Source organism: Macrobrachium rosenbergii, unplaced genomic scaffold (assembly GCF_040412425.1).
Source record: "Macrobrachium rosenbergii isolate ZJJX-2024 unplaced genomic scaffold, ASM4041242v1 171, whole genome shotgun sequence".
Lineage (NCBI taxonomy): Eukaryota > Metazoa > Arthropoda > Malacostraca > Decapoda > Palaemonidae > Macrobrachium > Macrobrachium rosenbergii.
In genome coordinates this window covers 990,769-1,016,447 of record NW_027100729.1, presented here as the reverse complement: position 1 = coordinate 1,016,447, position 25,679 = coordinate 990,769, and the positions used below count along the sequence as shown (strand labels likewise).

Genomic DNA, 25,679 nt, shown 5'->3' with positions numbered 1-25,679 from the left:
GATAGCAAATTTTTAAAGTAATTTGTATTTTTCCCCACTATACAAACCTGAGGTTCTTTACATAAGGAATTACTTCAACATTACACACATAGCCTATATACATTATACATATATATATATTGCAGTAATCGAGCTGTAGTGCTAAGAATGAAATATGGAATTCAAAGGTATTTCCGCCTCACAAGCAGGTCAAAGTGCCTTACCATTTAAAGGAGTCTTTGCTTCCTTGGTCCAAGAACTTGAAACTTGCAAGCTGAACTTATATCGTATGTACTGTACATCCTAACCCAGCTCTAAGCAGCTTAAAAAATTGGAGATAGATGCAGCAGCATCCAAGAACCAGCACTGAAGGATACACTTCTCAGATTGCCTCTGCTGTTTAGATTAAGCCAGCAACATGTCAGCACTCTGCTTAGGTTGCTGTAGTTTGGTTGGTTGGTAAGTGCTCACTACAAACACAGTTGCTGTACAATACACCATTTGTGTGAGGTGCAGAGCTATTTAACACTAAATAGTTTCTTAGCTATCTCTTTCGACTCTTCATCCATTTCCAAAGGACTCTGCTTCCACGATAACACACCTTCCCACAATCAGTGTTACTTCTTCCCACAATCAGTGTTAACTTCTTACTTGTTTAACAGGAACCCAGGTCAACAGATTCATCTTTGGCAAAAGAAAGTGAAACAGAACAATGTGAGATAAGCACAGCTTAAATACTAAAAGAGAATCAACCAAATCGCAGTTGAAACCCCTAAAGTCTAAACAGGGAACTGAGATGGAGTAAAACGGCAATGTATAGATGATGATGGTGAGGCAAAAAAATGCCAGAGAAGGTGACATACCATGAAACGTCAGCAAAGACGTCACAGAAAGCCAGTAGTAAGTACCGGACGGCTGGGTGGGGAAGGTAGAGGGTTCTTGCAGGACATCGCCATGTAAATGTGATGACCGCCATATCTGTCTGCACAACACTTAAGAGGTGATTGCTGAGAAACGACAGCTATTCTATCACCAGGCAAACTTACTCTAGATAAGTAAGTGGTGAAAGAGGAAGAGTCACTATTACAAAAAGGAGTACTGTACAGTAAACCCCCGTTATTTAGGGGATGCATACTGCACACCCCTGCGAATCGCTAAAATCCATGAATACTTAAAACCCCTCTATAAACACTTACAACTGCCTATTTTGATAGTTTAAACACAAAAAAAGCATTTAGTCATGAAAATGATATGAAAATACAGAAATTAGTGAATATTTCTCATTGAAAAATACTGCGAATGGGCGAATTTTCTGCGAATAATGTGCAGATACGTTCCACAGAGAAATCCATGAATAGGTGAGTCTGCAAATAGAGAGACCGTGAATATGGGGGGTTTACTGTAATTGTCACAAGGGGATGAATACAAGGTGATAAAGGGGAAGACTGAGCAGGACAGGGGAGGGTTATCGCCCACTCGGAGGATGACACCAAGTGAGCAAATGATAACTGGAGAATTGACATGCAGCTCAGAACTACTGAGGCAGATGTAATATGTCTGTCCCTAAGTAACTCTACCAGTTCACACACATCACCATCTCTCTCTCCAAAATGGACTACGAGTGAACTGGTGAACATAAGCGCCAAACTTGTAAACAACCCATCCGGAGAATGCATCAAACCCAAACCAGAGAGACAGCTGAGAGAGGTGGCACAGGGCACAGACCTTGGTCCTGAGACATGCCACGGTTTCCTGTCGGAGAAGAAGACCAACAGACCCAGGGCAGTCCAGAGGGTGGGCTACAGACAGACACTAGGGCTCAATTATCTCTCTCGCAGAGGGAAACAAAAAAGGTCAATCACTATTGGGGGTGGGGGGGGGGAACCTTCACCCTATTATATACAGTCAAATTTCAAACCATATTAAATGAATATATCTCAGTTACCTATCATTTTTATTCTCCAGAACCACATAGGGAGCGAAAGAAGGCAGAGCAGGAGTGAGAGAGGAATTATCCTAGGCTACCTGGTAGGCTAATGGAGGAGGAGGAGGAGAAGCAACACTGGAAGACAAAAGAATCAGTTCACTAATTATCTGCACATGAAGAAAATCACACTCGGGCCTCAACAGCTAGGCTAACACAGAGGCTACGTGGTCGTGCACAACTGAAACATTCGGTTTCCACAAACTCTTCCCTATACAGCCTAATGCTTTCACCTCCACTTCTTGTAGATGACATAATGCATGAACAGAAAACAAGCACAATACCGTAAAAGAGAAAATAAGCCAGAGATCATCCAAATTATCACTAATGCCAATTCACACCATCCACACAGGAGAGAAGGCACTCATGTGCGAGAAATGTGGGCAGCATTATTCTTTACAAGTGGTCTTACAAATCACAGGAGAATGCATACTGGAGAGAAGCCATTCATGTGCAAGCCTTCTCTCCAGTATGAATTCTCTTATGAACTGTGAGTTGATGTTTCCTGGAGAAAGTGAACTTGTTCCTACACCAAACCTTTGCTCTTTACAGAGGATTTTTTATGACGCTAGCTGGAACGGCCGTTAACTTTCAAACAAGGTCGTTAGCTACCGACAGTAGGCGGGAAGCCCTGCCCCACTCCACACTCTGCACTCCACTTTGCTTTCAGCTGCCATCAAGTCAAGACATCTGCTGCGCTCTCTGCCCGACTGCCTTTCAACTTTCCTTTTCTCCTTGTTTTGTGTATATTAGTGTCTACAGTACACCCCCATTAGAGTAGGGACTGGTTACAAGAATAGCTAAAATGCCTCTAAAAACACTTAGAAATAACAATTTTAAAGTAAATTGTATTTTTCCTAACTATACAAACCTGAGGTCCTTTACATTAGGAGATTACTTTCAGGCGTAGGCTGGAAACGGCCGTTAAACTCTTGAACAAGGTGGGGCAGTAACTACCTCCAGGTAGGCGGGGATACCCGCCTGCCCGGATGTAAACATTCCAGTTTGCCTTTCGGCCCAGGTACAGATTGAGGGGTGGCATGAGGTGGGCATAATTGTAAAGGACCTCGGGTTTGTATAGTTAGGAAAAATACAATTTAGGTTTTAAAAATTGTTATTTGTTTCGACACAATATACAAACCCTCGGTCCTTTACATTAGGAGACTCACTGATTGGAGAGGAGAAATCTGAAAAGTCTCTCTGAACTGACTGGAGTTCACCACCTTGTCTTCCCTTCCTGGTCGTGAGAGCGAGGAAGGGAAAAACTGCCTCTGACAAAAGATCGGGTTGTAAGAAACGCAGGATCAGTTGTCAGACTTCTGGGTCCTTTGCATGAAAGAGGAAACGTCAGTTCATGCAAAGTAGGCTGGGAAGAATTTGACGTCGGATGACAATAAGGCAAATACAAGCATTGGGTTGTCTCATAGTCATGGTCTCCTTCCTCCCCTTGCAAGAGGAAGGAGTGGGGTTGCTTCTATTAACCTGAACGGAAATAGTTGGAGCTCCTGTTATGTGCCTTATCTGCCTCAATCACCGGTCCAGCTTGTAATAGCATGTCCGCTCCTGCCCGTGGAAGAAGAGAGCCAGGATGGGGAGAAAGTTCAGAGGCCAGTCACTCCAGAATCATTCTCCCAATCACACCAATACAACATAGGTTTGAGATGCAACCTGTCCAGTTAGGGGAGCTGGATAAGCTACACAACTTGTTGAGCAGCCACCACAGGACCCAAGGAAAAAGTGTCCAAGGACTTGTGTGCAACATCCCGGAGGTAGAAGGAGGTGAAGGTAGTCTGTTGGGACCACACACCCGCCTTCAGCTCCTGTGGACCGACATATTCTTCCAGAATGCGAGGGATGGACCAAGCCATCGACTTCGTGAGCTCTCGGGTGAAAGGTACCGGTATCGTCGTCGTCAGCTGCCAAGTACCTCCTTTGATCGCTTCACGAAGTCAGGAGGAAGATGTGTCCTTAGACACTTCTTCCTTGGGAGAGACAGTACTAGCGAAAACGTTGACGACATCCAGGTTAGGAATGTCAAACCTTTCGGAAAGTACCACAGCTCCCAATAGGACAAAGTAACGAATGATCTGGATCATCGATACAAAGTCCAAGGAGGAGGGGAACAAGAAGGACTCGAACCCGACAGTCGATGCCAATGGATTTGGAGTCCACCTACGACATCCAAGAAGGAAGGATGATCCCCACCCTGTTCTTCCATCTTCTACGCCAAGGCCAGGGTAAGATGAGAGATGGACCTAAGAGGGCATATCTCTATCCGACGACTCTCGTAGGGCAAGTGCAGAGCACGGACAGGAACCCTAAACGAGAGTCGCATGCCACCCAGGAAACAGTTCCCTGGGACAGCATGACTGAAGAAGCTTCTCGTCCGTAGCTAACTCTCGACTAAGGAGATGAAGGCTACTTCAGATAGAAGACTAGGTCGCAAGGGCCTACATTCTTCAAAACTGAAAGGGAGAGAAGCAGCCCTCGGCGGAGAAGACGAGGAAGTCCAGACTTGACGAGCGACTCTGACCCGGGAAGAAGTTCCGACAACGACACCACCAGCGAAGACGGATCCAGTCCCTGGGACAGTGTTGCAGAGGACTTCAAGGGATATCCAGCTATATCCGTTGCCGCTCAGCGAGAAAGCCTGTGCTTGCAAGGAAAGCTGGAAAGTCTCCCAGTCCTGAACACACAGGGATGTACTGCCTCAAGAACCGCTTCTTGTAGCTGCTGCACAGGAGGATGGGTCAAGCAGAATTCTTCTCGATGCCTCAGCAATCAGGTCGGATGAAGGGGAAGTCTTTAAGTATTTGTCTGTAACTCAGGGGTGAGCAATGTTTGTGAACCCCTAGCGAAACGGACAAATACGGAGGGAAAAACGTTGATATCGAGTTTTCACCAAAAAGACAGCATGCCTCAACAGAGCGGCCCCTGGTCTGGTATGAGGGAGCGAGAAAACACTAGTGACTTGTGTGCAGGAGGCAACAGAAGGATGGTAGGGATTTCTCAGTCCAGCAGTCTCTGCATGAGTCTTCGTGAAGAAAGAGTGAGCAGCATGTTCTTTCCCGATCACTCAAACCCGAGGCCAGGCTTGCCTACCAATACATCCCCACCAGGAATGCATCTGGTTAATTGAGCTGTCGAGTGTGCAATAGAACAACACTGAGTACCTTCAAATGTCAAGATAAAACAGGGGAAAAAACGATTGCCTCCTGTTTGTCGACAAATGCCACTACTGTGGTTTTGTTGTTCAATGAAACCAGTGAGTGCCGCAAAACCCATCCTGGATTCTCGGATGGCCAAAAGGCTGCCCTGAGCCCAGGACGGTGATGGGAAGGTACTAATCATCTCGGTCACACAAATTCAAGACAAGGTCTTTACCAGTGTGCGCCTATTCCTCAACCTGTGAATCTGTGAGTAGACACAAGATTTGAGGGAAATATGAAAGCATATTTGAAGGTTCCTATCAATCAAGCATTAGCCTAACTCTTTCCTCATACCTCGAAGAGGAAAGAACGGGGAAAAGGAAGCAGACTTCCATTTTCCACCATGGGAAGCTTCTGCAAGATGACAGGGAACCGAGACAATTAGCTCTAGCTGGCTGGCATTTCCCGAATCTGGGAGCACGGGGAGAGGGGATGGAAGTTCGATGGAAAGAATTGCCGAGACCTAAGGGAAATAGATACTTCTCCTGAAGGAATCCATTCCCAGGTCTCGGCAATGTCGCTGCCAGTTCCAGAGACTCGATAAGCATCATTTTGTCCAGGCATCAGCAGTTGCAATCTTCTTCTGAAGCCTAGGACTTCTTAGCTAAGGAGTTGAGGTGGGCTGGCTTGAAACCAAGGTCCAGTTGAAATGACTAAGACCCAAAGGTCTTGGCCATTGCCCAAAGGACAAGTCAGTGCCCTGGTGGGAACCTTGATTAATGGGGTATCTGGCAAATCTCTGAAAGAGAAAGGCAGAACCAAGTAAAGGTTCGTTCCCAAGGGTCGAGCCAACTCTGGACTTACGAAACTGGAGATCCGAATTGGGACAGAGTCCTTCTTCTTAGCACCAGAATTGCCCAAAAAACTGTGGTCAGCAAGACCCTCCGAGGCAAGAAGAATTCATATTCTGCCGAGGCAGGGGTGGAAGTTTGGTGTTTCGACCTGAATTAACTCCATCAAAGAAAAGAATCCATCAGGTCGAGAACGCTCTCGGAAGCCAGGACTGTGGCGGTCCCTGACATTCTCGCCCCTCGGAAACTGCAAGGGTTGCAAGTGATGAAGGTTATTCATTGGGGGAGCGGTCCTGTCCCGGGGATCCTCGCGCCGACGAATCAGCGCGAAGTTCCCGAAAACACGGGGCGATCGTAACTTGAAGAGGAAGACCCTCGCTGTTCCGATGCGTGAAACTCCTGTACTCTCCCCTTGGAGGAGACCTTGACAGATCCCATGAAACCCTCCTCAGCTACCTGGTTATAATACGAGAGAATCGGGGACCGATACCCAAAGCACGCCAGGCAGCTGAACTCCAAAGAAAATTTTGTCGGAGCTCTCTCTGTCCGTCTCGCGCCTCTCGGAACAACCGAGAGGAGAAGAGAACAGGTGAGGAGAAAAGAGTAGCCCTACCTGTCCTGCCAGAATGATAAGCAGGAGAGGCGGACCGTGAGCAATAATCAACCGAAGGAGATTACTGCCACACGGGGAAAGAAGAGCACTTATGCCGTGGCAAAGTGCTTTCCTGGGAAGAGCAAAAAAGTTCACTCGAACATAGCCGAGAACCCGAATCGGAAAAAACCGAGTAGGGGGCCGGCCGAGCCGATCACGAACGCGATCCAGCTGGTTGGTATGCGGCAGACTGGGAGGCAGGCGAGGGCGGGCGAGCCGAGCAAGCCAAGCCAGTCTGGCAAGCTGAGTCAAGTCGAGCCGAGCCAGTCTGGCAAGTAAGTCAGTCGAGCCGAGCCAATCTGGCAAGCCAAGTCGAGCCGAGCCAGAGCCAACTCATAACTGGGCAGGCCAGACTCGTCTGCTGTGAACAATTGCTAGTTTCCCGAACTCTAAACTCCTTTGAGGCCGAGAGGCCCCTCGAGAAGAAGGTTCAAAGGGGAATTCTGTGTCTGCTATCTTGCATGCTCGAACCCTAAAGTTCGAGACACAAGAATGAAGCCCGCCCGAGCAACCGAAGCAGCTGGCGGGCAGAATCAAGACACCTGGCGTCGAGTACACCGACACCTGGGTGTCGGCGACCAGACACCTGGGTGTCTCGGCACCAGACACCTGGGTGTCGGCAACCAGACACATGGGCGTCCCGGCAACCAGACACCTGGGTGTCTACCTGGGCGTCCCAGCAACCAGACACCTGGGTGTCTACCTGGGCATCCCGGCAACCAGACACCTGGGTGTCTACCTGGGCGTCCCGGTAACCAGACACCTGGGTGTCTCGGCAACCAGACACCTGGGTGTCTCGGCACTTTCTCTTGTCCTATGCCTCTCGTAGGGAGAGCGCCGTGATTCATAGAATTCGAGCTACCCACGAGACTTCGAAAAAATCGGGGCGGCTGCTTTGTTACCTAATAGATTAAAAGAGCCAAGCACAGAACCAGTCTTAGATGCAGACTTCCAAGACTGGCAACGAGGGAATGGCCTCGAGAGGCGCGCGCTCCTGCCCGAAAACGCAAGATCCCACAGGAAAATGCGATCGGCCAACTTGTCTTCCGGAAGAGAGTCAGTCCCTTAGAAGTCCCGCAGGACTCCCAAAGTGAATCTCTTCCTTGCTTCTTCTGGTGTTCGAACCGAGAGGATCGAGACACCAGGCTGGGAACCCGACCAAGCACTGGCAAACACTCGGGGAGCGCTTGCGGTGCTGGCAGGAAGAGGAACCGAGACACCTGGGTGCCTCGGCCCTTTCTCTCGCACTGCTCCCGAACTGGGCCCAGGAAAATCTCTCCAGACCAGATCGGGATACTTGATATTCCATAGAATCTCGAGCACTCGAAGCGGCTCGCGAACGAGCGCCCGAAGCAGCCCCCATCTTAGAGGCGGAACCTCTAAGACTTGGGAACGGGAACGCAAACTGAGGTCTGCGCGCCCGCGGCTTCCGAAACACAAAACCCACGGCTATGCAAATCGGTTCCCTAACCCGAAGGTCGGGAAGAGCCAACGAGAGACCCACTGCCTCCTCAGAAGGAGGCAGTCCCTAGATGTCCAAGGGCATCAAGGGGAAGAAGCAGCATCCTTCCTTCGGCCGATGGAGGTCTGTCCGATTCTCGGGACCCCTTGGACCTCGGGAGAGGAAGGGAAGACGCAGCAGAAGACGAAATCGAAGATAAGATGAAGAAGACGGCGGCTACTTCCACAGGACAGCTTCCTTCATCTCCACTCCCACATCTTCTACAGGATGGTCGACACGAAACATCGTAACCTCCAGGGTAGTCCGGCAGGAACACAACGGACGCAGCCAGGACACCACCACCAGGAGAAGCATGATCAGGACAGCCCATGCAGGAGCTACGGCAGCAGTTCGGAGGCAGGAGCTACTGCAACGGCCAGGAACATCACCTCAACAGGACCACTTCCTCATCTTCACGCCGACATCTTCTACAGGATGGCGGACATCGTAACCTCTGGGGCAGCTGGCAGGAACGCACGGAAGCGGACCCGGGCACGACCGCCAGAAGCAGCAGGAATGATCAGGACAGCCGATGCAGGAGCTACGGCAAAGGTTCGGAGAGCAGGAGCTATGCAACGGCCAGGAACGTCACTTCCACAAGGCGACTTCCTTCCCTTCACGCCAACATCTTGGATGGCAGACAGGATGGCAGCTGGCAGGAACACAACGGAAGTGGCCCGGGCACGACCACTAGGAGAAGAAGCGGGCACGATCAGGACATTCGATGCAGGAGCTACGTTAGCTGTTCGGAAGGCAGGAGCTAATGCAACAGACAGAATGTCATTTGAAAGTCACCAGCAGCGACAGGAGCGATCAGGGCGGCTGCGGCAGGAGACCAGGAGAGCAGCCCCAGACTGTCGTCGAGAGTTGACAAGAGCAAAACACAGGGAACAGCAGGAGCAGATGGACCACAGATACGCAGGAAGCATTGCAACAGCATACATGAAAACCAGCAATGACAGCGATCGATCTACATCGGCGGGAACAGAGTCAGAGCGATCCCGGGACGTGGAAATATGTCATCTAATCAGGTATTGTGGTCGATCCCGAAGCAACACTGAATGAAAGTCGGGACTGCTTCATGCAAGATATTCTTGATGATATCCAGCCAACTACTGCTGTCTCTGCAATGCTCACTGTCAACCTGAAAGAAAAACAAAGATGATTAGTAGAGGAGGCTCCTCCCGCTACAAAGGGAACAGCCCTACGCAGCGTTAGGAGTTACTCTAGACGAGGGTTGCTCGCTCCCTCCCCCTCCCCTGGTCTTCACCCGACGAAGAGAGGGCGAAGAGGGCGAAGGAGAGGGAAGGAAGAACCTACGGGAAGAGAAAAAAAAAAAAAAAAAAAGGACAGAGGGGAGGCCACCAAGGGCGCCGTGGAAGCAGAACTTATCGACGACGCCCGTAACCTCCCACTCAGCCCGCAAATCTCTAAGCGCAGGCGGCGAGAAACACTCAGCATAAAGGAAGAAATTAGTGATGCCCCTTACACACGGAGGCGGAAGCCCAAGAAGGGACTAATCTTACGTCCCAATGGATGTAGGGGAAAGAAGAAGAAAAGCGTCCCAAACTAATCCCGAAAGTACAGGGGCGCCTTCAGTATTTACGTAAAGGGCTGCTGGAGAGAAGCATTACCACTTGTTTACGCTACTCCAGTTATGCCCTTGGCCGTCAAACCCAAGACACAGGCAGGGAAGACGGCTTACACAAGGTTATCACAAATCGTGGGTTTGTATTACCAAATATCAAACACACGCAATATATAAACAAAAATACAGAAAGATCCCAACGTAATAAGAGCTTAACGACAGTCAGCAGAGAGAACGAAAAATACGTCAGCAACGCATGATGGCCGAAAGCAAACTGGAATGTTTACATCCGGGCAGGCGGGTATCCCCGCCTACCTGGAGGTAGTTACTGCCTAACCACCTTGTTCAAGAGTTTAACGGCCGTTTCCAGCCTACGCCTGAAAGTATCTCCTAATGTAGAGGACCGAGGGTTTGTATATTGTGTCGGAACAACTGCCTATTTTGATAGTTCAAACACACACAAAAAAAACAAAAAATGCTTATACAGGTATTATCCTACTTTAGATGGGGTTGGGTTCCAAAAAAAATCATCGTTTGTTGGAAAAAACATAAGGAATACAAAACAAAAGCATATCTCAAACATAGCCTAGCCTACATTAGGGTATTCGGTACCATGTATACATATATGGTAGCCTAGTCTACACTATAAAGTATACTCTATACATACATGGTATAGCAAGTGTTAATATCAGCTAATTCTGGAGGTTCATGCAAAGTGACTTATGATAATTCACAGCAAAGAGAACTGGAATAACAAGAATTAGCTTAGCCTACACTATGGTAAACTGTATACATATACGGTAGCATAGCCTACTTTATACTGTACTCTATATTCACATATCGTATTATACAAACGTCAACATAACGAATATGCATCTTTTAAAATGTTATGCCTTAATTCACTGTATCCAATATAACAATTTTTAAAAGTAAATTGTATTTTTCCTAACTATACAAACCCGAGGTCCTTTACATTAGGGATTACTTTCAGGCGTAGGCTGGAAAACGGCCGTTGAACTTCAAACAAGGTGGATTAGGCAGCTAGCTACTGTCCGGGAGGCGGGAGCCCCGCCTACCCGGACGTAAACATTCCAATTTGCTTTTCGGCCCAGGTACAGATTGAGGGGTGGCATGAGGTGGGCATAATTGTAAAGGACCTCGGGTTTGTATAGTTAGGAAAAATACAATTTACTTTTAAAAATTGTTATTTGTTCCGACACAATATACAAACCCTCGGTCCTTTACATTAGGAGACTCACTGATTGGAGGGAGGAATCTGAGAAAGTCGCTCTGAACTGACTGGAGTTCACCACCTTGTCTTCCCTTCCTGGTCGTGAGAGCGAGGAAGGGAAAAACTGCCTCTGACAAAAGATCGAGTTGTAAGAAACACAGGATCAGTTGTCAGACTTCTGGGCCTCTTTGCATGAAAGAGGAAACGTCAGTTCATGTAAAGTAAGCTAGGAAGAATAGATGTCGGATGACAATAAGGCAAATACAAGTTTTGGATTTGTCTCAAGTCATGGACTCCCTCCTCCCTTGCAAGAGGAAGGAGTGGGGTTGCTTCTATTAACCTGAAAGGAAATAGAACGGAAGCTCTAGTTATGTGCTTACCTGCCTCGATCGCCCCGGTCCAGCTTGTAACGGCTCGTCCGCTCCCTGCCCGTGGGAAGGAAGCTTAGGATGGGGAGAGGAATAGAGGCCAGTCACTCCAGAATCATCTCCCAATCACACCGTACAACATAGGCGAGATGCAACCTGTCCCGCTAGGGGAGCTGGATAAGCTACACAACTTGTTGAGCAGCCACCACAGGACCCAAGGAAAAAGTGTCCAGGACTTGTGTGCAACATCCCAAAGGTAGAAGGAGGTGAAGGTAGTCTGTGGGACCACACCCTGCCTTCAGTACCTGTGGTACCGACATATTCTTCCGGAATGTGAGGGACGGACCAATGCTGCGGACCTCGTGAGCTCTCGGACGAAGCGTACCGGTGTCGTCTTCTCCTGCAGCAGAGTACGCTCTCCTTATCGTCTCACGAAGCCAGAATGAAATGGTATTCCTGGACACTTCTTTCTTGGTCGAGCCAGTACTAACGAAGAGTCGTCGACACTCAGGCCGGAGGTGCTGAGTCCTCTTCAGATAGCGCCACAGCACCCTAACAGGACACAGTAGCATCTCGTCTGGATCATTATCTACAAAGTCCTCTAGGGAGGGGATCGTGAAGGACTCGAACCGTGCGTCAGGGACCGAAGGGTTCTGGGTCTTCGCAACGAAATCCAGAATGAAATCGAGCGTAACTGATGCCCATCCCCTCGAGTGTTTAACATCAAAGGAAAGTCCGTGAAGCTCGCCAACTCTCTTCGCCGATGCCAGGGCAAGCAAGAAACAGTCTTGAGGGTCAGATCCCTGTCTGACGACTCTCTTAAAGCCTCGTATGGTGCACGAGTCAGGCTCCTTAACACGAGAGTCACATCCCACGCAGGGGGCCTGAGACCCCTAGGTGGGCAAGACCGTTCGAAGCTTCTCATGAGTAGAGAAATCTCGAAAGATGATGAGATATCTACTCCTTTCAGCCTTAAGACTCAGGGCCGAGTGCAGCTCGGTAGCCTTTACAGCTGAAACTGGAGAGAAGCTTCTCTCAGCGAAGGAAGACGAGGAAGTCCGCGACCTGCTGAACAGTAGTCTTGACCGGAGAGATACCCCTTCGACGACACCAACCACAGAAGACGGACCACTTTCCCTGGTACACCGCTGCGGAGGATCTTCTGAGGTATCCTGCCATCTCTGTTGCTGCGCGGCGCAAAAAGCCTCTCGCTCGCAAGAGATGGTGGATAACTCCAGCCGTGAAGACACAGGGAATGCACTGCCAGGTGGAACCGTTGAGCGTGAGGTTGACGCAGCAGGTTGGGCCAGGGGGATCTCTCGGCGCCTCTGAGAGGAGAGCTAGCAGGTCCGGATACCAACTGGCCTGGGGCCATTTGGGTGCCACCAGAGTCATTCTGAGATTCGGGGTGATCATCACTCGGCTGATCACCCGCGAATCAGACAGAATGGGGAAAGCGCGTGACGTGTCGAGGTTGTCCCACGGGTGTTGGAACGTGTCCTCCGCAGCGGCCCATGGGTCCGCACGACGGAACAGAAGACCTGGAGTTTTCTGTTGTGCCGGGTGGCGAACAGATCGATGACTGGACGCCCCACAGATCGAACAGCCTTTCCGCTACTTCCTGATGGAGGGACCATTCGGTCCCTACCACCTGGCTCTCTGGCGGCTGAGCTTGTCTGCCACGACATTCCTCTTGCCTGGAATGTACCTGGCTGACAGCTCTACTGAGTGAGCTATGGCCCACTCGTGCACCTGCATCGTCAACTGATGAAGCTGGTGGGATACCAATCCCCCCTGCTTGTTGACATATGCCACTACCGTGGTATTGTCGCTCATCAGTACCACGGAGTGTCCCATCACTCGATCCTGGAACTCTTGGAGAGCCAGGAAGGCTGCCTTGAGCTCCAGGATATTGATGTGAAGGTGCTTGTCATCTCGATGCCACACTCCCGAAGTCAGCAACTCCTCCAAGTGTGCGCCCCATCCCTCGGTCGATGCGTCCGAAAAGAGAAGCATGTCCGGAGGGGGAGTATGCAGAGATACTCCTATTAAGAGGTTCCTGTCGTCTAGCCACCAGTGCAGGTCCCTCCTCACTTCCTCGGAAAGAGGAATGAGGAAGGACTGGGGTCTCGGGACTGGGACCAAAAATTCCTTTAGTCTCCACTGGAGAGACTGCAGGTGAAGGCGACCGTGAGGCACTAGTTTCTCCAAAGACGACAGGTGACCGATGACGACTTGCCACTGCCGGGCTGGTTGTTCCTGTCGAGACAGGAACAACTGTGCTGCCTGCCTGAACTTGCTGATACGAGAGTCCGAGGGAAAGACTTTTGCTGCCACCGTGTCTATCAGCATGCCCAGGTACTTCGTCCTCTGCTTGGGGATGAGATCTGACTTCTCCAGATTTACCACGATCCCTAGATCCCTGACAAAACTCGAGAAGACGATCCCTGTCCTGTAGCAACTGCGAGTGAGAGCTCGCCAGGACTAGCCAATCGTCGAGATACCTCAGCAGACGTATCCCGCGCAAGTGGGCCCAAGCTGACACGAGAGAGAAGACTCTCGTGAACACCTGGGGAGCGGTCGCGAGCCCGAAGCAAAGTGCCCTGAATTGGAAGACCTATCTCCCCGAGGATAAGCGGAGGTACTTGCGAGAGGACGGATGGATGGGTATCTGGAAATACGCATCCTTCAAGTCCACCGTAAGCATGAAGTCGTTCTCCCTGATGGAGGCCAGCACAGATCGCGCTGTTTCCATCGTGAACTGAGTCTGGAGAAGGAAACGGTTCAAGGGAGAGAGGTCTATGACTGGTCTCCATCCCCCTGATGCTTTCTCCACGAGAAAGATACGGCCGTAAAAGCCTGGAGACTGGTCCGACACGACTTCCACAGCATTCTTGCTCAGCATGGCCTGCACTTCTTGCTGTAGTGCGATGTCCTTCGATGAACCTGCAAGATACGTTCTGAGATGGACCGGAGAGAAGGTGAGGGGAGGCCAAGACTCGAAGGGTAGTAGATATCCCTCCCGAAGGACATCCACTATCCAGGTCTCGGCTCCGTGTCGCTGCCATGTTGCCCAATGGCTCGACAGGCACCCCACCTTTGGCAGCTTCTGGGGGAACGCCACCCCTAGCGTTTCCCCTTCTTCTTCTTCCTTTGCCCCTTTACCAGACTGGAAAGGAGGCTGAAAGGGTGGGAGAAACCCTCTTTTCGAGGAAGAAGAAGGCTGGGTGTTTCCCCGGGAACCCTTCGAAGACTGGGACTTCTTAGGGGCCGAGGGAGAGCCAGCCTGGCCCGAAGACCTGGCTGCAGTGGATCAAGAAGAACCGGAGGTCTTAGCCACTGCCTGGTGGACAAGTCGGTCATTCTCATCAGCACGGCGTTTGTCCACCGCGGCGTCCACCAACTCTCTAGGGAAAAGAGAGGAGGAACCCAGCAACGGTCCATTCCGCAGAGCAATTATTGTCGACTCGGGACCCACAGACCTGGCAAAGCGAGAGAGAACTGGCTCTCTTCGCTTTAACACCTGGTTGGCCCACAGGTTTGCAGTCTGGTGGGCAAGGTAGGAAATAGCCCTACCTCCAGACTGGCACAGTCTCCCAAAGGCAGAATCCTCCCCAGGTATGATAGCGCCTGAGGAAGCAGCCAATCTCGATACTGTGAAGGACCACAGATCGAGCCAGGAGACTGCCTGAAAAGCCGCCATTGCGGTGGCTTCCAGGGTTGCAGCTTCTTGTTGGGAGAGAGAAATGTTCTCTGCCGACAATTGCTGCAACGAAAGACCCGGATCCAAGACAAGTCAGGTCCGGGTCAACCTGCTTAGTCGAGCAACGCCCCTTCCGAAGGAGTATAGAAGCGCTTCTGACGAGGTAGAGGAGGGGGAAGAAGCTTGTCCGAGCGACTCGATTGAAGGGAGCTGTCTTGCCCAGACACAAGACCGTTCACTTGATCGAGAACTCCCTCGGCAAGCTCGGACCACGGCAGCCCCACCGAAGCCTTGGGTTCCTTCTTGGGACCCCAGAAGGATTCGAGGCGCGACGGACAATCCACAGAAGAGGCCGTGGCCCTTTCCCGAGGTCATTGTGCTGACGAATCAGCGATCACCTCAGCAAAAGTCCTCTGTATTCTCGGGGGTGTCCGCATCCTGGGGCAGGGGACCTCAAGTCCTTCCAAGGTGCGGTCTTCCCGAACTACTCTCCCTGCAGGGAGGGGAACCTCGGCAGACCCTGAGGACCTTCCTGAACTACATGCAGGCGTAAGACCTGGTCGAGCCAAGGACCGAGCCAGGTGCATACCCCATGCAGCTGGACTCTGAGGAGAACGATCCCAGAGTTCCTCCTCTCCAACTCACGCCCCTGGAGGAGACCGAAGGGGCGGAGGGGACAGGCAAGGAAGATCAGGCGCTCTCGCTGCCCTTACTGGCAGAACCAGTAGAGGCAGCGAGCCGAGGGCGGTCACCAACCCGCGGTGATGATGAGCCTTCAGGTCGAGGAGATCATTTCAACCCAGGTGAAACAATCTCCCAAGAAGAGCGGAGCGGCTCGCGAGAGCCAAGCCGTGCATTCGTCTCCCCCGAGCCAGGCTGGCCGCGCGGGTGTGGCCGGGGACTGGGAGGAGTCGGACACGCGGCTGGCTGACGCGAGCCCACGCTGTCCTCTGGACGCGCCCCAGACTTCTTCGAGGCCAAAAGCCTCTCGGGAAGACTGAGCAGGGGACTTCTTCCCTGTCTCTCCTTGCACTCCGACCCAAAGGCAGGGCTGGAACATTGTTCCAGGAACCTGACTTGGCACTAGAAGGGGTGCCAGCAGGAAGAGGCGAAGCACCTGCATGCTCTGACCCTTTCTCTCGTCCCACGCCCTGGTCTGTACAGCGAGAAGTATCTACCGTAGCAGCCTGGGATACCCGAGTCTCCTTGGAGACCCGGGTACTGGAGCAACTGGATGAACGAGCGCCCGACGGGTCTCGCTGGCCTTAGAAGCAGGAGGTTTCTTAGGCGCAGCGGGGGAGTGCCTACCTTGGTCTGCACGCCCTTGGCTCCCGATATCCCTGGCCCGGAGGCCGGGAAGCGGTTCCCTGATCCGAGGATCTGGGAGAGCCATTGAGAGATCCCTCTGCCTTCCCTGTGGAAGGAGGCAGACCCTTAGGAACCTCAGTGCGAAGTTTCTTGGGGGAGAGGGTTCTTCTTCTTCTTCTTTGGCGTCAAGCCTCGGAAGGAGAAGAGGAAGAAGCAGCAGACGAACGACGACGATGATGAAGATGAAGACGAAGACGACGACGACACCTTCCTAGACCTCTTCTTCTTCTTCTTCACCATCTGCTTCAGGAAAGCAGTCAAATCCCCAATCCAGGACATCGAAGCTGCCGATTCAGAAACCGTAGGAACAACAGGAGGGGCAGCAGCAGCAAATGACGCAACCCGAGCAGAGGGGGCGGGGCTTGGACCAGTCGTTGCCGGGGAAGGAGGAACAGCACAACGAACAGAAGCAGAAGTGGGCGGGGCCAGGGATGGGCGAGGGCCCAGGCGTGCAAGTTCGGGTCAGGTCTCGGCACAGTCGCTGGAATGGGGATTGAGGCAGACGAAGGGCCAGGCTGGAGAGTCAAGCGAGAAGCCATGTCCAAAGCCAGTCCAGGTTCAGTAACAGGGGCAGCAACAGTCACGATCCAAGGTAGGACAGATGCCGCGTCACCATGTAGGAGGGGCCAGGACGCGAGAATGGTGCCAGGAAGCCAGGTGGAAAAGGAACAGCGTGCTGGGCCGTGGATGACACCGATACCTGGGTGTCCAGATGCAAAGCCACTGAAATCGGCATCTGGACAAATCGAGAAAAGGTGACGGTGGTAGTGGTGGCTGTCACTGCCATCATGAGTCGTAACTGGAGGGGAGCCAGGGCCAAGCCTTCCAGGGATGGGTCAGGCATACTCAGGTGTAGCCAGGAGAGCTAGGAATCGTAGCCTGGCTATCCAGACCGGTACCTGAAGCATAAGTCGGGTTATAGATGGAAGCCTCTACCCGACCCGGAGGAAAAATTTCCCCTCCAGAACGGGAAGAGACTTCCGAGAGAATGTCCGATGGTCCAACTCTCCTGCCCCTTCCACCAACGAAGAAACGTAAGAAGGAGGGGGAGGGGGAGTCCTCACCGAGGAGAGGGGAGCCAGGAGGGGAAGCTCGCCGGGAGGAAGAAAAGATCCCAAGTGTTAGCCACCAACGGCGTCGTCGGGGGCGTATTTCCCTCAGACGACTCCTTGGAAGGCTTACGACGGTAACTGTCGCCTCCCTTCGAACTTACGCCACTGTTCGGAGGACCACAAACAACACTCATCACAAGTAGAGTCGCGTGAACACACACGCCCCTGCAAGATGTGCAGAGTGTATGTGGGTCCATCTCGACTCTAGATCTAAAAAAGAATTACACTTTTACCCTCACCCCGGGACATACACGCTGGGGGAAAGAGGGTTTAGCTGATTTTTCCATTGAAAAACAAAAAAGAAAGATCCCACCAAAATAATGATGAAAAGATGCAGTCAGGCAGAGAGCGAAGAACAACGTCCGCACGCTACGACGGCCGAAAGCAAATTGGAATGTTTACGTCCGGGTAGGCGGGGCTCCCGCCTCCCGGACAGTAGCTAACTGCCTATTCCACCTTGTTTGAAGTTCAACGGCCGTTTTCCAGCCTACGCCTGAAAGTAATCCCTAATGTAAAGGACCGAGGGTTTGTATATTGTGTCGGAACAAACTAATTTTATATTCTTATATTGCTTTTGTATTATAAATTGCGGTCAGAGCGATCAATGTTTTGGTTTGGAAATCGTTTACGTGGTGTTGGTTTCGCTGTATTTCATTCAGTTCAGAGCGCATTTCTTGCTTCTACTTAGCATAAATGAATCTCTAGATACTTTATTTATATGGGGCAAGGTTATTTTTCATTATACGAAGTGTTTTCAAGTCGAAATATAACTAAAATACATCTCATTGTGAAATTAATTTATCTATTTTTTCATTAATAGATGATGATGGCCATTTAGGGACGTATGTTTTGTGTAAAAAAATTCAAGCTTCCGTTAGTAACTATTTTCACTTGATTCCATCATAAGAGCGAGCCTTCACTTAATTTATCAGTTTTTATGTTGCAAAAATAACAGTAATATAACAATTTTTAAAGTAAATTGTATTTTTCCTAACTATACAAACCCGAGGTCCTTTACATTAGGAGATACTTTCAGGCGTAGGCTGAAACGGCCGTTAAACTCTTGAACAAGGTGGTTAGGCAGTAACTACCTCCAGGTAGGCGGGGATACCCGCCTGCCCGGATGTAAACATTCCAGTTTGCCTTTCGGCCCAGGTACAGATTGAGGGGTGGCATGAGGTGGGCATAAAGTGTAAAGGACCTCGGGTTTGTATAGTTAGGAAAAATACAATTTACTTTAAAAATTGTTATTTGTTCCGACACAATATACAAACCCTCGGTCCTTTACATTAGGAGACTCACTTATTGGAGGGAGGAATCTGAGAAAGTCTCTCTGAACTGACTGGAGTTCACCACCTTGTCTTCCCTTCCTGGTCGTGAGAGCGAGGAAGGGAAAAACTGCCTCTGACAAAAGATCGGGTTGTAAGAAACGCAGGATCAGTTGTCAGACTTCTGGGTCCCTTTTGCATGAAAGAGGAAACGTCAGTTCATGCAAAGTAGGCTGGAAGAATTTGACGTCGGATGACAATAAAGGCAAATACAAGCATTGGGTTGTCTCATAGTCATGGTCTCCTTCCTCCCCTTGCAAGAGGAAGGAGTGGGGTTGCTTCTATTAACCTTAACGGAAATAGAACGGGAGCTCCTGTTATGCGCTTATCTGCCTCGATCGCCCGGTCCAGCTTGTAACGGCATTTCCGCTCCTGCCCGTGGGAAGAGAGCCAGGATGGGGAGAAAGAAGAGAGGCCAGTCACTCAACCTCCATTCTCCCCATCACAGCCGTACAACATAGGCGAGATGCAATCCTGTCCCGTTAAGGGAGCTGGATAAGCTACACAACTTGTTGAGCAGCCACCACAGGACCCAAGGAAAAAGTGTCCAAGGACTTGTGTGCAACATCCCAGAGGTAGAAGGAGGTGAAGGTAGTCTGTTGGGACCACACACCCGACTTCAGCTCCTGTGGTACCGACATATTCTTCCGAATGCGAGGGATGGACCAAGCCATCGACTTTGTGAGCTCTCGGGTGAAAGGTACCGTATCGTTGTCATCAGCTGCCAAGTACCTCCTTGATCGCTTCACGAAGTCAGGAGGAAGATGTGTCCTTAGACACTTCTTCCTTGGGAGAGACAGTACTGGCGAAAACGTTGACGACATCCAGGTTAGGAATGTCGAACCTTTCGGAAAGTACCACAGCTCCCAATAGGACAAAGTAACGAATGATCTGGATCATCGATACAAAGTCCAAGGAGGGGGGAACAAGAAGGACTCGAACCCAACAGTCGATGCCAATGGATTTGGAGTCCACCTACGACATCCGAGAAGGAAGGATGATCCCCATCCCTGTTCTTCCATCTTCTACGCCAAGGCCAGGGTAAGATGAGAGATGGACCTAAGAGGGCATATCTCTATCCGACGACTCGTAGGGCGAGTGCAGAGCACGGACAGGAACCCTAAACGAGAGTCGCATGCCACCCAGGAAACATTCCTGGGACAGCATGACTGAAGAAGCTTCTCGTCCGTAGCTAACTCTCGACTAAGGAGACGAAGGCTACTTCAGATAAAGACTAGGTCGCAAGGGCCTACATTCTTCAAAACTGAAAGGGAGAGAAGCAGCCCTCGGCGGAGAAGACGAGGAAGTCCAGACTTGACAAGCGACTCTGACCCGGGAAGAAGTTCCGACAACGACACCACCAGCGAAGACGGATCCAGTCCCTGGGACAGTGTTGCAGAGGACTTCAAGGGATATCCAGCTATATCTGTTGCCGCTCAGCGAGAAAGCCTGTGCTTGCAAGGAAAGCTGGAAAGTCTCCCAGTCCTGAACACACAGGGATGTACTGCCTCAAGAACCGCTTCTTGTGTAGCTGCACAGGAGGATGGGTCAAGCGGAATTCTTCTCGATGCCTCGGCAATCAGGTCGGAAGGAAGGAAGTCTTTAAGTATTTGTCTGTAACTCGGGGTGAGCAATGTTTGTGAACCCCTAGCGAAACGGACAAATACGGAGGAAAAAACGTTGATATCGAGTTTTCACCAAAAGACAGCATGCCTCAACAGAGCGGCCCCTGGTCTGGTATATGAGGAGCGAGAAAACACTACTGACTTGTGTGCAGGGAGGCAACAGAAGGACGGTAGGGATTTCTCAGTCCAGCAGTCTCTGTATGAGTCTTCGTGAAAAAAGAGTGAGCAGCATGTTCTGTCCCGATCACTCAAACCCGAGGCCAGGCTTGCCTACCAATACATCCCCACCAGGGATGCATCTGGTTAATTGAGCTGTCGAGTGTGCAATAGAACAACACTCGAGTACCTTCAAATGTCGAGATAAAACAGGGGAAAAAACGATTGCCTCCTGTTTGTCGACAAAAGTCACTGTTGTGGTTTTGTTGTTCAATGAAACCAGTGAGTGCCACAAAACCCATCCTGGATTCTCGGACGGCCAAAAGGCTGCCCTGAGCCCAGGACGGTGACGGAAGGTACTAATCATCTCGGTCACACAAATTCAAGACAAGGTCTTTACCAGTGTGCGCCTATTCCTCAACCTGTGAATCTGAGAGTAGACACAAGATTTGAGGGAAATATGAAGGCATATTCGAAGGTTCCTATAATCAAGCATTAGCCTAACTCTTTCCTCATACATCGAAGAGGAAAGAACGGGCAAAAGGAAGCAGACTTCCATTTTCGACCATGGGGAAGCTTCTGCAAGATGACAGGGAACCGAGACAATTAGCTCTAGCCGGCTGGCATTTCCCGAATCGGGAGCACGGAGAGGTGGTGGGATGAAAGCGATGGAAAGAATTGCTGAGACCTAAGGGAAATAGATACTTCTCCTGAAGGAATCCATTCCCAGGTCTCGGCAATGTTGCTGCCAGTTCCAGAGACTCGATAAGCATCATTTTGTCCAGGCATCAGCAGTTGCAATCTTCTTCTGAAGCCTAGGACTTCTTAGCTAAGGAGTTGAGGTGGGCTGGCTTGAACTCAAGGTCGAGTTGAAATGATAAGACCCAAAGTTCTTGGCCATTGTCCAAAGGACAAGTCAGTGCCCTGGTGGGAACCTTGATTACCAGGGTATCTGGCAAATCTCTGAAAGAGAAAGGCAGAACCAAGTAAAGGTTCGTTCCCAAGGGTCGAGCCAACTCGGGACTTACGAAACTGGAGATCCGAATTGGGACAAAGTCCTTCTTCTTAGCACCAGAATTGCCCAAAAAACTGTGGTCAGCAAGACCCTCCGAGGCAAGAAGAATTCATATTCTGCCGAGGCAGGGGTGGAAGTTTGGTGTCTCGACCTGAATTAACTCCATCGAAGAAAAGAATCCATCAGGTCGAGAACGTTTCTCGGAAGACAGGACTGCGGCGGTCCCTGACATTCTCGGCCCTCAGAAACTGCAAGGGTTGCAAGTGATGAAGGTTATTCATTGGGGAGCCGCGGTCCTGTCCCTGGGATCCTCGCGCCGATTTTAATCAGCGCGAAGTTCCCTGAGAACACGGGGCGATCGTGACTTGAAGAGGAAGACCTCGCTGTTCCGATGCGTGAAACTCCTGTACTTCTCCCTTGGAGGGAGACCTTGACAGATCCCATGAAACCCTCCTCAGCTACCTGGTTATAATACGAGAGAATCGGGGGACCGATACCCAAAGCACGCCAGGCAGCTGAACTCCGAAAGAAAATTTCGTCGGAGCTCTCTCTGTCCGTCTCGCACCTCTCGGAACAACCGAGAGAAGAGAACAGGTGAGGAGAAAAGAGTATCCCTACCTGTCCTGCCAGAATGATAAGCAGGAGAGGCGGACCGTGAGCAATAATCAACCGAAGGAGATTACTGCCACACGGGAAAGAAGAGCACCTATGCCGTGGCAAAGTGCTTTCCTGGGAAGAGCAAAAAGTTCACTCGAGCATAGACGAGAACCCGAATCGGAAAAAACCGAGTAGGGCCGAGCCGAGCCGAGCCGATCACGAGAACGCGATCCAGCTGGTCGGTATGCGGCAGACTGGGAGGCAGGCGAGATGGGGCGAGCCGAAACGAGCCAAGCCAGTCTGGCAAGCCGAGTCAAGTCGAGCCGAGCCAGTCTGGCAAGCCATGTCGAGTCGAGCCGAGCCAGTCTGGCAAGCCAAGTCGAGCCGAGCCAGAGCCAGACTCATAACTGGGCAGGCCAGACTCGTCTGCTGTGAACAATTGCTAGTTTCCCGAACTCTAAACTCCTTCGAGGCCGAAACCGAGGCCAAGGCCCTCGAGAAGAAGGTTCAGGGGAATTCTGTGTCTGCTATCTTGCATGCTCGAACCCTAAAGTTCGAGACACAAGAACGAAGCCCCCCGAGCAACAACCGAAGCAGCTGGCGGGCAGAATCGAGACACGCGTGCATACCCGACACCTGGGTGGCGACCAGACACCTGGGTGTCTCGGCAACCAGACACCTGGGTGTCCCGGCAACCAGACACAAGGGCGTCCCGGCAACCAGACACCTCTGTGTCTACCTGGGCGTCCCGGCAACCAGACACCTGGGTGTCTCGGCAACCAGACACCTGGGTGTCTACCTGGGCGTCCCGGCAACCAGACACCTGGGTGTCTCGGCAACCAGACACCTGGGTGTCTCGGACACTTTCTCTCGTCCTATGCTCTCGAAAGGAGAGCGCCGTGATTCATAGAATTCGAGCTACCCACCAAGACTTCCGAAAATCGGGAGCGGCTGCTTTGTTACCTAATAGATTAAAAGAGCCAAGCACAGAACCAGTCTTAGATGCAGACTTCCAAGACTGGCAACGAGGGAATGGCCTCGAGAGGCCGCTCTCGCAGCCCCGAAACGCAAGATCCCACAGGAAAATGCGAATCAAGAGCCAACTTGTCTTCCCGGAAGAGAGTCAGTCCCTTGGAAGTCCTGCAGGACTCCCAAAGTGAATCTCTTCCTTGCTTCTTCTGGTGTTCGAACCGAGAGGATCGAGACACCAGGCTGGGAACCCGACCGAGCACTGGCAAACACTCGGGAGCGCTTGCGGTGCTGGCAGGAAGAGGAACCAAGACACCTGGGTGCCTCGGCCCTTTCTCTCGCACTGCTCCCGAACTGGGCCCAGGAAAATCTCTCCAGACCAGATTGGGATACTCGATATTCCATAGAATCTCGAGCACGAAGCGGCTCGCGAACGAGCGCCCGAAGCAGCCCCCATCTTAGAGGCGGAACCTCTAAGACTCGGGAACGGGAACGCAAACTGAGGTCTGCGCGCCGCAAGCTTTCTTCAAACACAAAACCCACGGCTATGCCAATCGGTTTCCCTAACCCGAAGGTCGGGAAGAGCCAACGAGAGACCCACTGCCTCCTCGGAAGGAGGCAGTCCCTAAATGTCCAAGGGCATCAAGGGGAAGAAGCAGCATCCTTCCTTCGGCCGATGGAGGTCTGTCCGATTCTCGGGACCCCTTGGACCTCGGGAGAGGAAGGGAAGACGCAGCAGAAGACGAAATCGAAGATAAGATGAAGAAGACGGCGGCTACTTCCACAGGACAGCTTCCTTCATCTCCACTCCCACATCTTCTACAGGATGGTGGACACGAAACATCGTAACCTCCAGGGTAGTCCGGCAGGAAACACAACAGCCAGGACACCACCACCAGGAGAAGCATGATCAGGACAGCCGATGCAGGAGCTACAGGCAGCAGATCGGAAGGCAGGAGCTACTGCAACGGCCAGGAAAATCACCTCAACAGGACCACTTCCAAATCTTCACGCCGACATCTTCTACAGGATGGCGGACATCGTAACCTCTGGGGCAGCTGGCAGGAACGCACGGAAGCGGACCCGGGCACGACCGCCAGGAGCAGCAGGAATGATCAGGACAGCCGATGCAGGAGCTACGGCAAAGGTTCGGAGAGCAGGAGCTATGCAACGGCCAGGAACGTCACTTCCACAAGGCGACTTCCTTCCCTTTCACGCCAACATCTTCTACAGGATGGGCAGCAGGGGCTGGCAGGAACACAACGGAAGTGGCCCCGGGCACGACCACTAGGAGAAGAAGCGGGCACGATCAGGACATTCGATGCAGGAGCTACGTTAGCTGTTCGGAAGGCAGGAGCTAATGCAACAGACAGAGTGTCATTGAAAGTCACCAGCATCGACAGGAGCGATCAGGGCGGCTGCGGCAGGAGACCAGGAGAGCAGCCCCGAGACTGTCGTAGAGTTGACATGAGCAAAACACAGGGAACAGCAGGAGCAGATAGACCACAGATACGCAGGAAGCATTGCAACAGCATACATGAAAACCAGCAATGACAGCGATCGAACTACATTGGTGGGAACAGAGTCAGAGCGATCCCGGCGTGGAAATATGTCATCTAATCAGGTATTGTGGTCGATCCCGAAGCAACACTGAATGAAAGTCGGGACTGCTTCATGCAAGATATTCTTGATATATGATATCCAGCCAACTACTGCTGTCTCTGCAATGCTCACTGTCAACCTGAAAGAAAAACAAAGATGATTAGTAGAGGGAGGCTCCTCCCGCTACAAGGGGAACAGCCCTACGCAGCGTTAGGAGGTACTCTAGACGAGGTTGCTGATCGCTTCCCCCCCCCCGTGTCTTCACCCGACGAGCGACGAAGAGGGCGAAGAAGAGGGCTAAGGAGAGAGAAGGAAGAACCTACGGGAAGAGAAAAAAGGACAGAGGGGAGGCCACCAAGGGCGCCGTGGAAGCGGAACTTATCGACGACGCCCGTAACCTCCCACTCAGCCCGCAAATCTCTAAGCGCAGGCGGAGACAAACACTCAGCAAAAGAAGGAAGAAATTAGTGATGCCCTTACACACGGAGGGGAGAAGCCCAAGAAGGGACTAATCTTACGTCCCGATGGATGTAGGGGAAGTGAAGAAAAAGCGTCCCAAACTAATCCCCAAAAGTACAGGGGCGCCTTCAGTATTTACGTGAAAAGGGCCGCTGGAGAGAAGCATTACCACTTGGTTACGCTACTCCAGTTATGCCCTTGGCCGTCAAACCCAAGACACAGGCAGGGAACGACGGCTTACACAAGGTTATCACAAATCGTGGGTTTGTATTACCAAATATCAAACACACGCAATATATAAACAAAAATACAGAAAGATCCCACCGGGAAAATAAGAGCTTAACGACAGTCAGGCAGAGAGAACGAAAAACACGTCAGCAACGGCTGACGGCCGAAAGCAAACTGGAATGTTTACATCCGGGCAGGCGGGTATCCCCGCCTA

The 25,679-nt window shown here is 51.3% G+C and overlaps 2 protein-coding genes across 2 annotated transcripts in view; one reads left to right on the top strand and one right to left on the bottom strand.

Moving 5' to 3' along the window:
• LOC136838134 (zinc finger protein 91-like) overlaps positions 1-25,679 on the bottom strand; it is a 265,765-nt gene that overhangs the window by 237,027 nt on the left and 3,059 nt on the right. The gene's annotated exons all lie outside the window — the stretch shown is intronic.
• Positions 2,224-25,679, top strand: part of LOC136838132 (cAMP-dependent protein kinase catalytic subunit PRKX-like) — a 73,835-nt gene continuing 50,379 nt past the window's right edge. The window contains exon 1 of the mRNA XM_067102986.1: positions 2,224-2,453. Within this exon, the coding sequence (XP_066959087.1) occupies positions 2,224-2,453 (230 nt within the window). The remainder of the gene's footprint in view (positions 2,454-25,679) is intronic.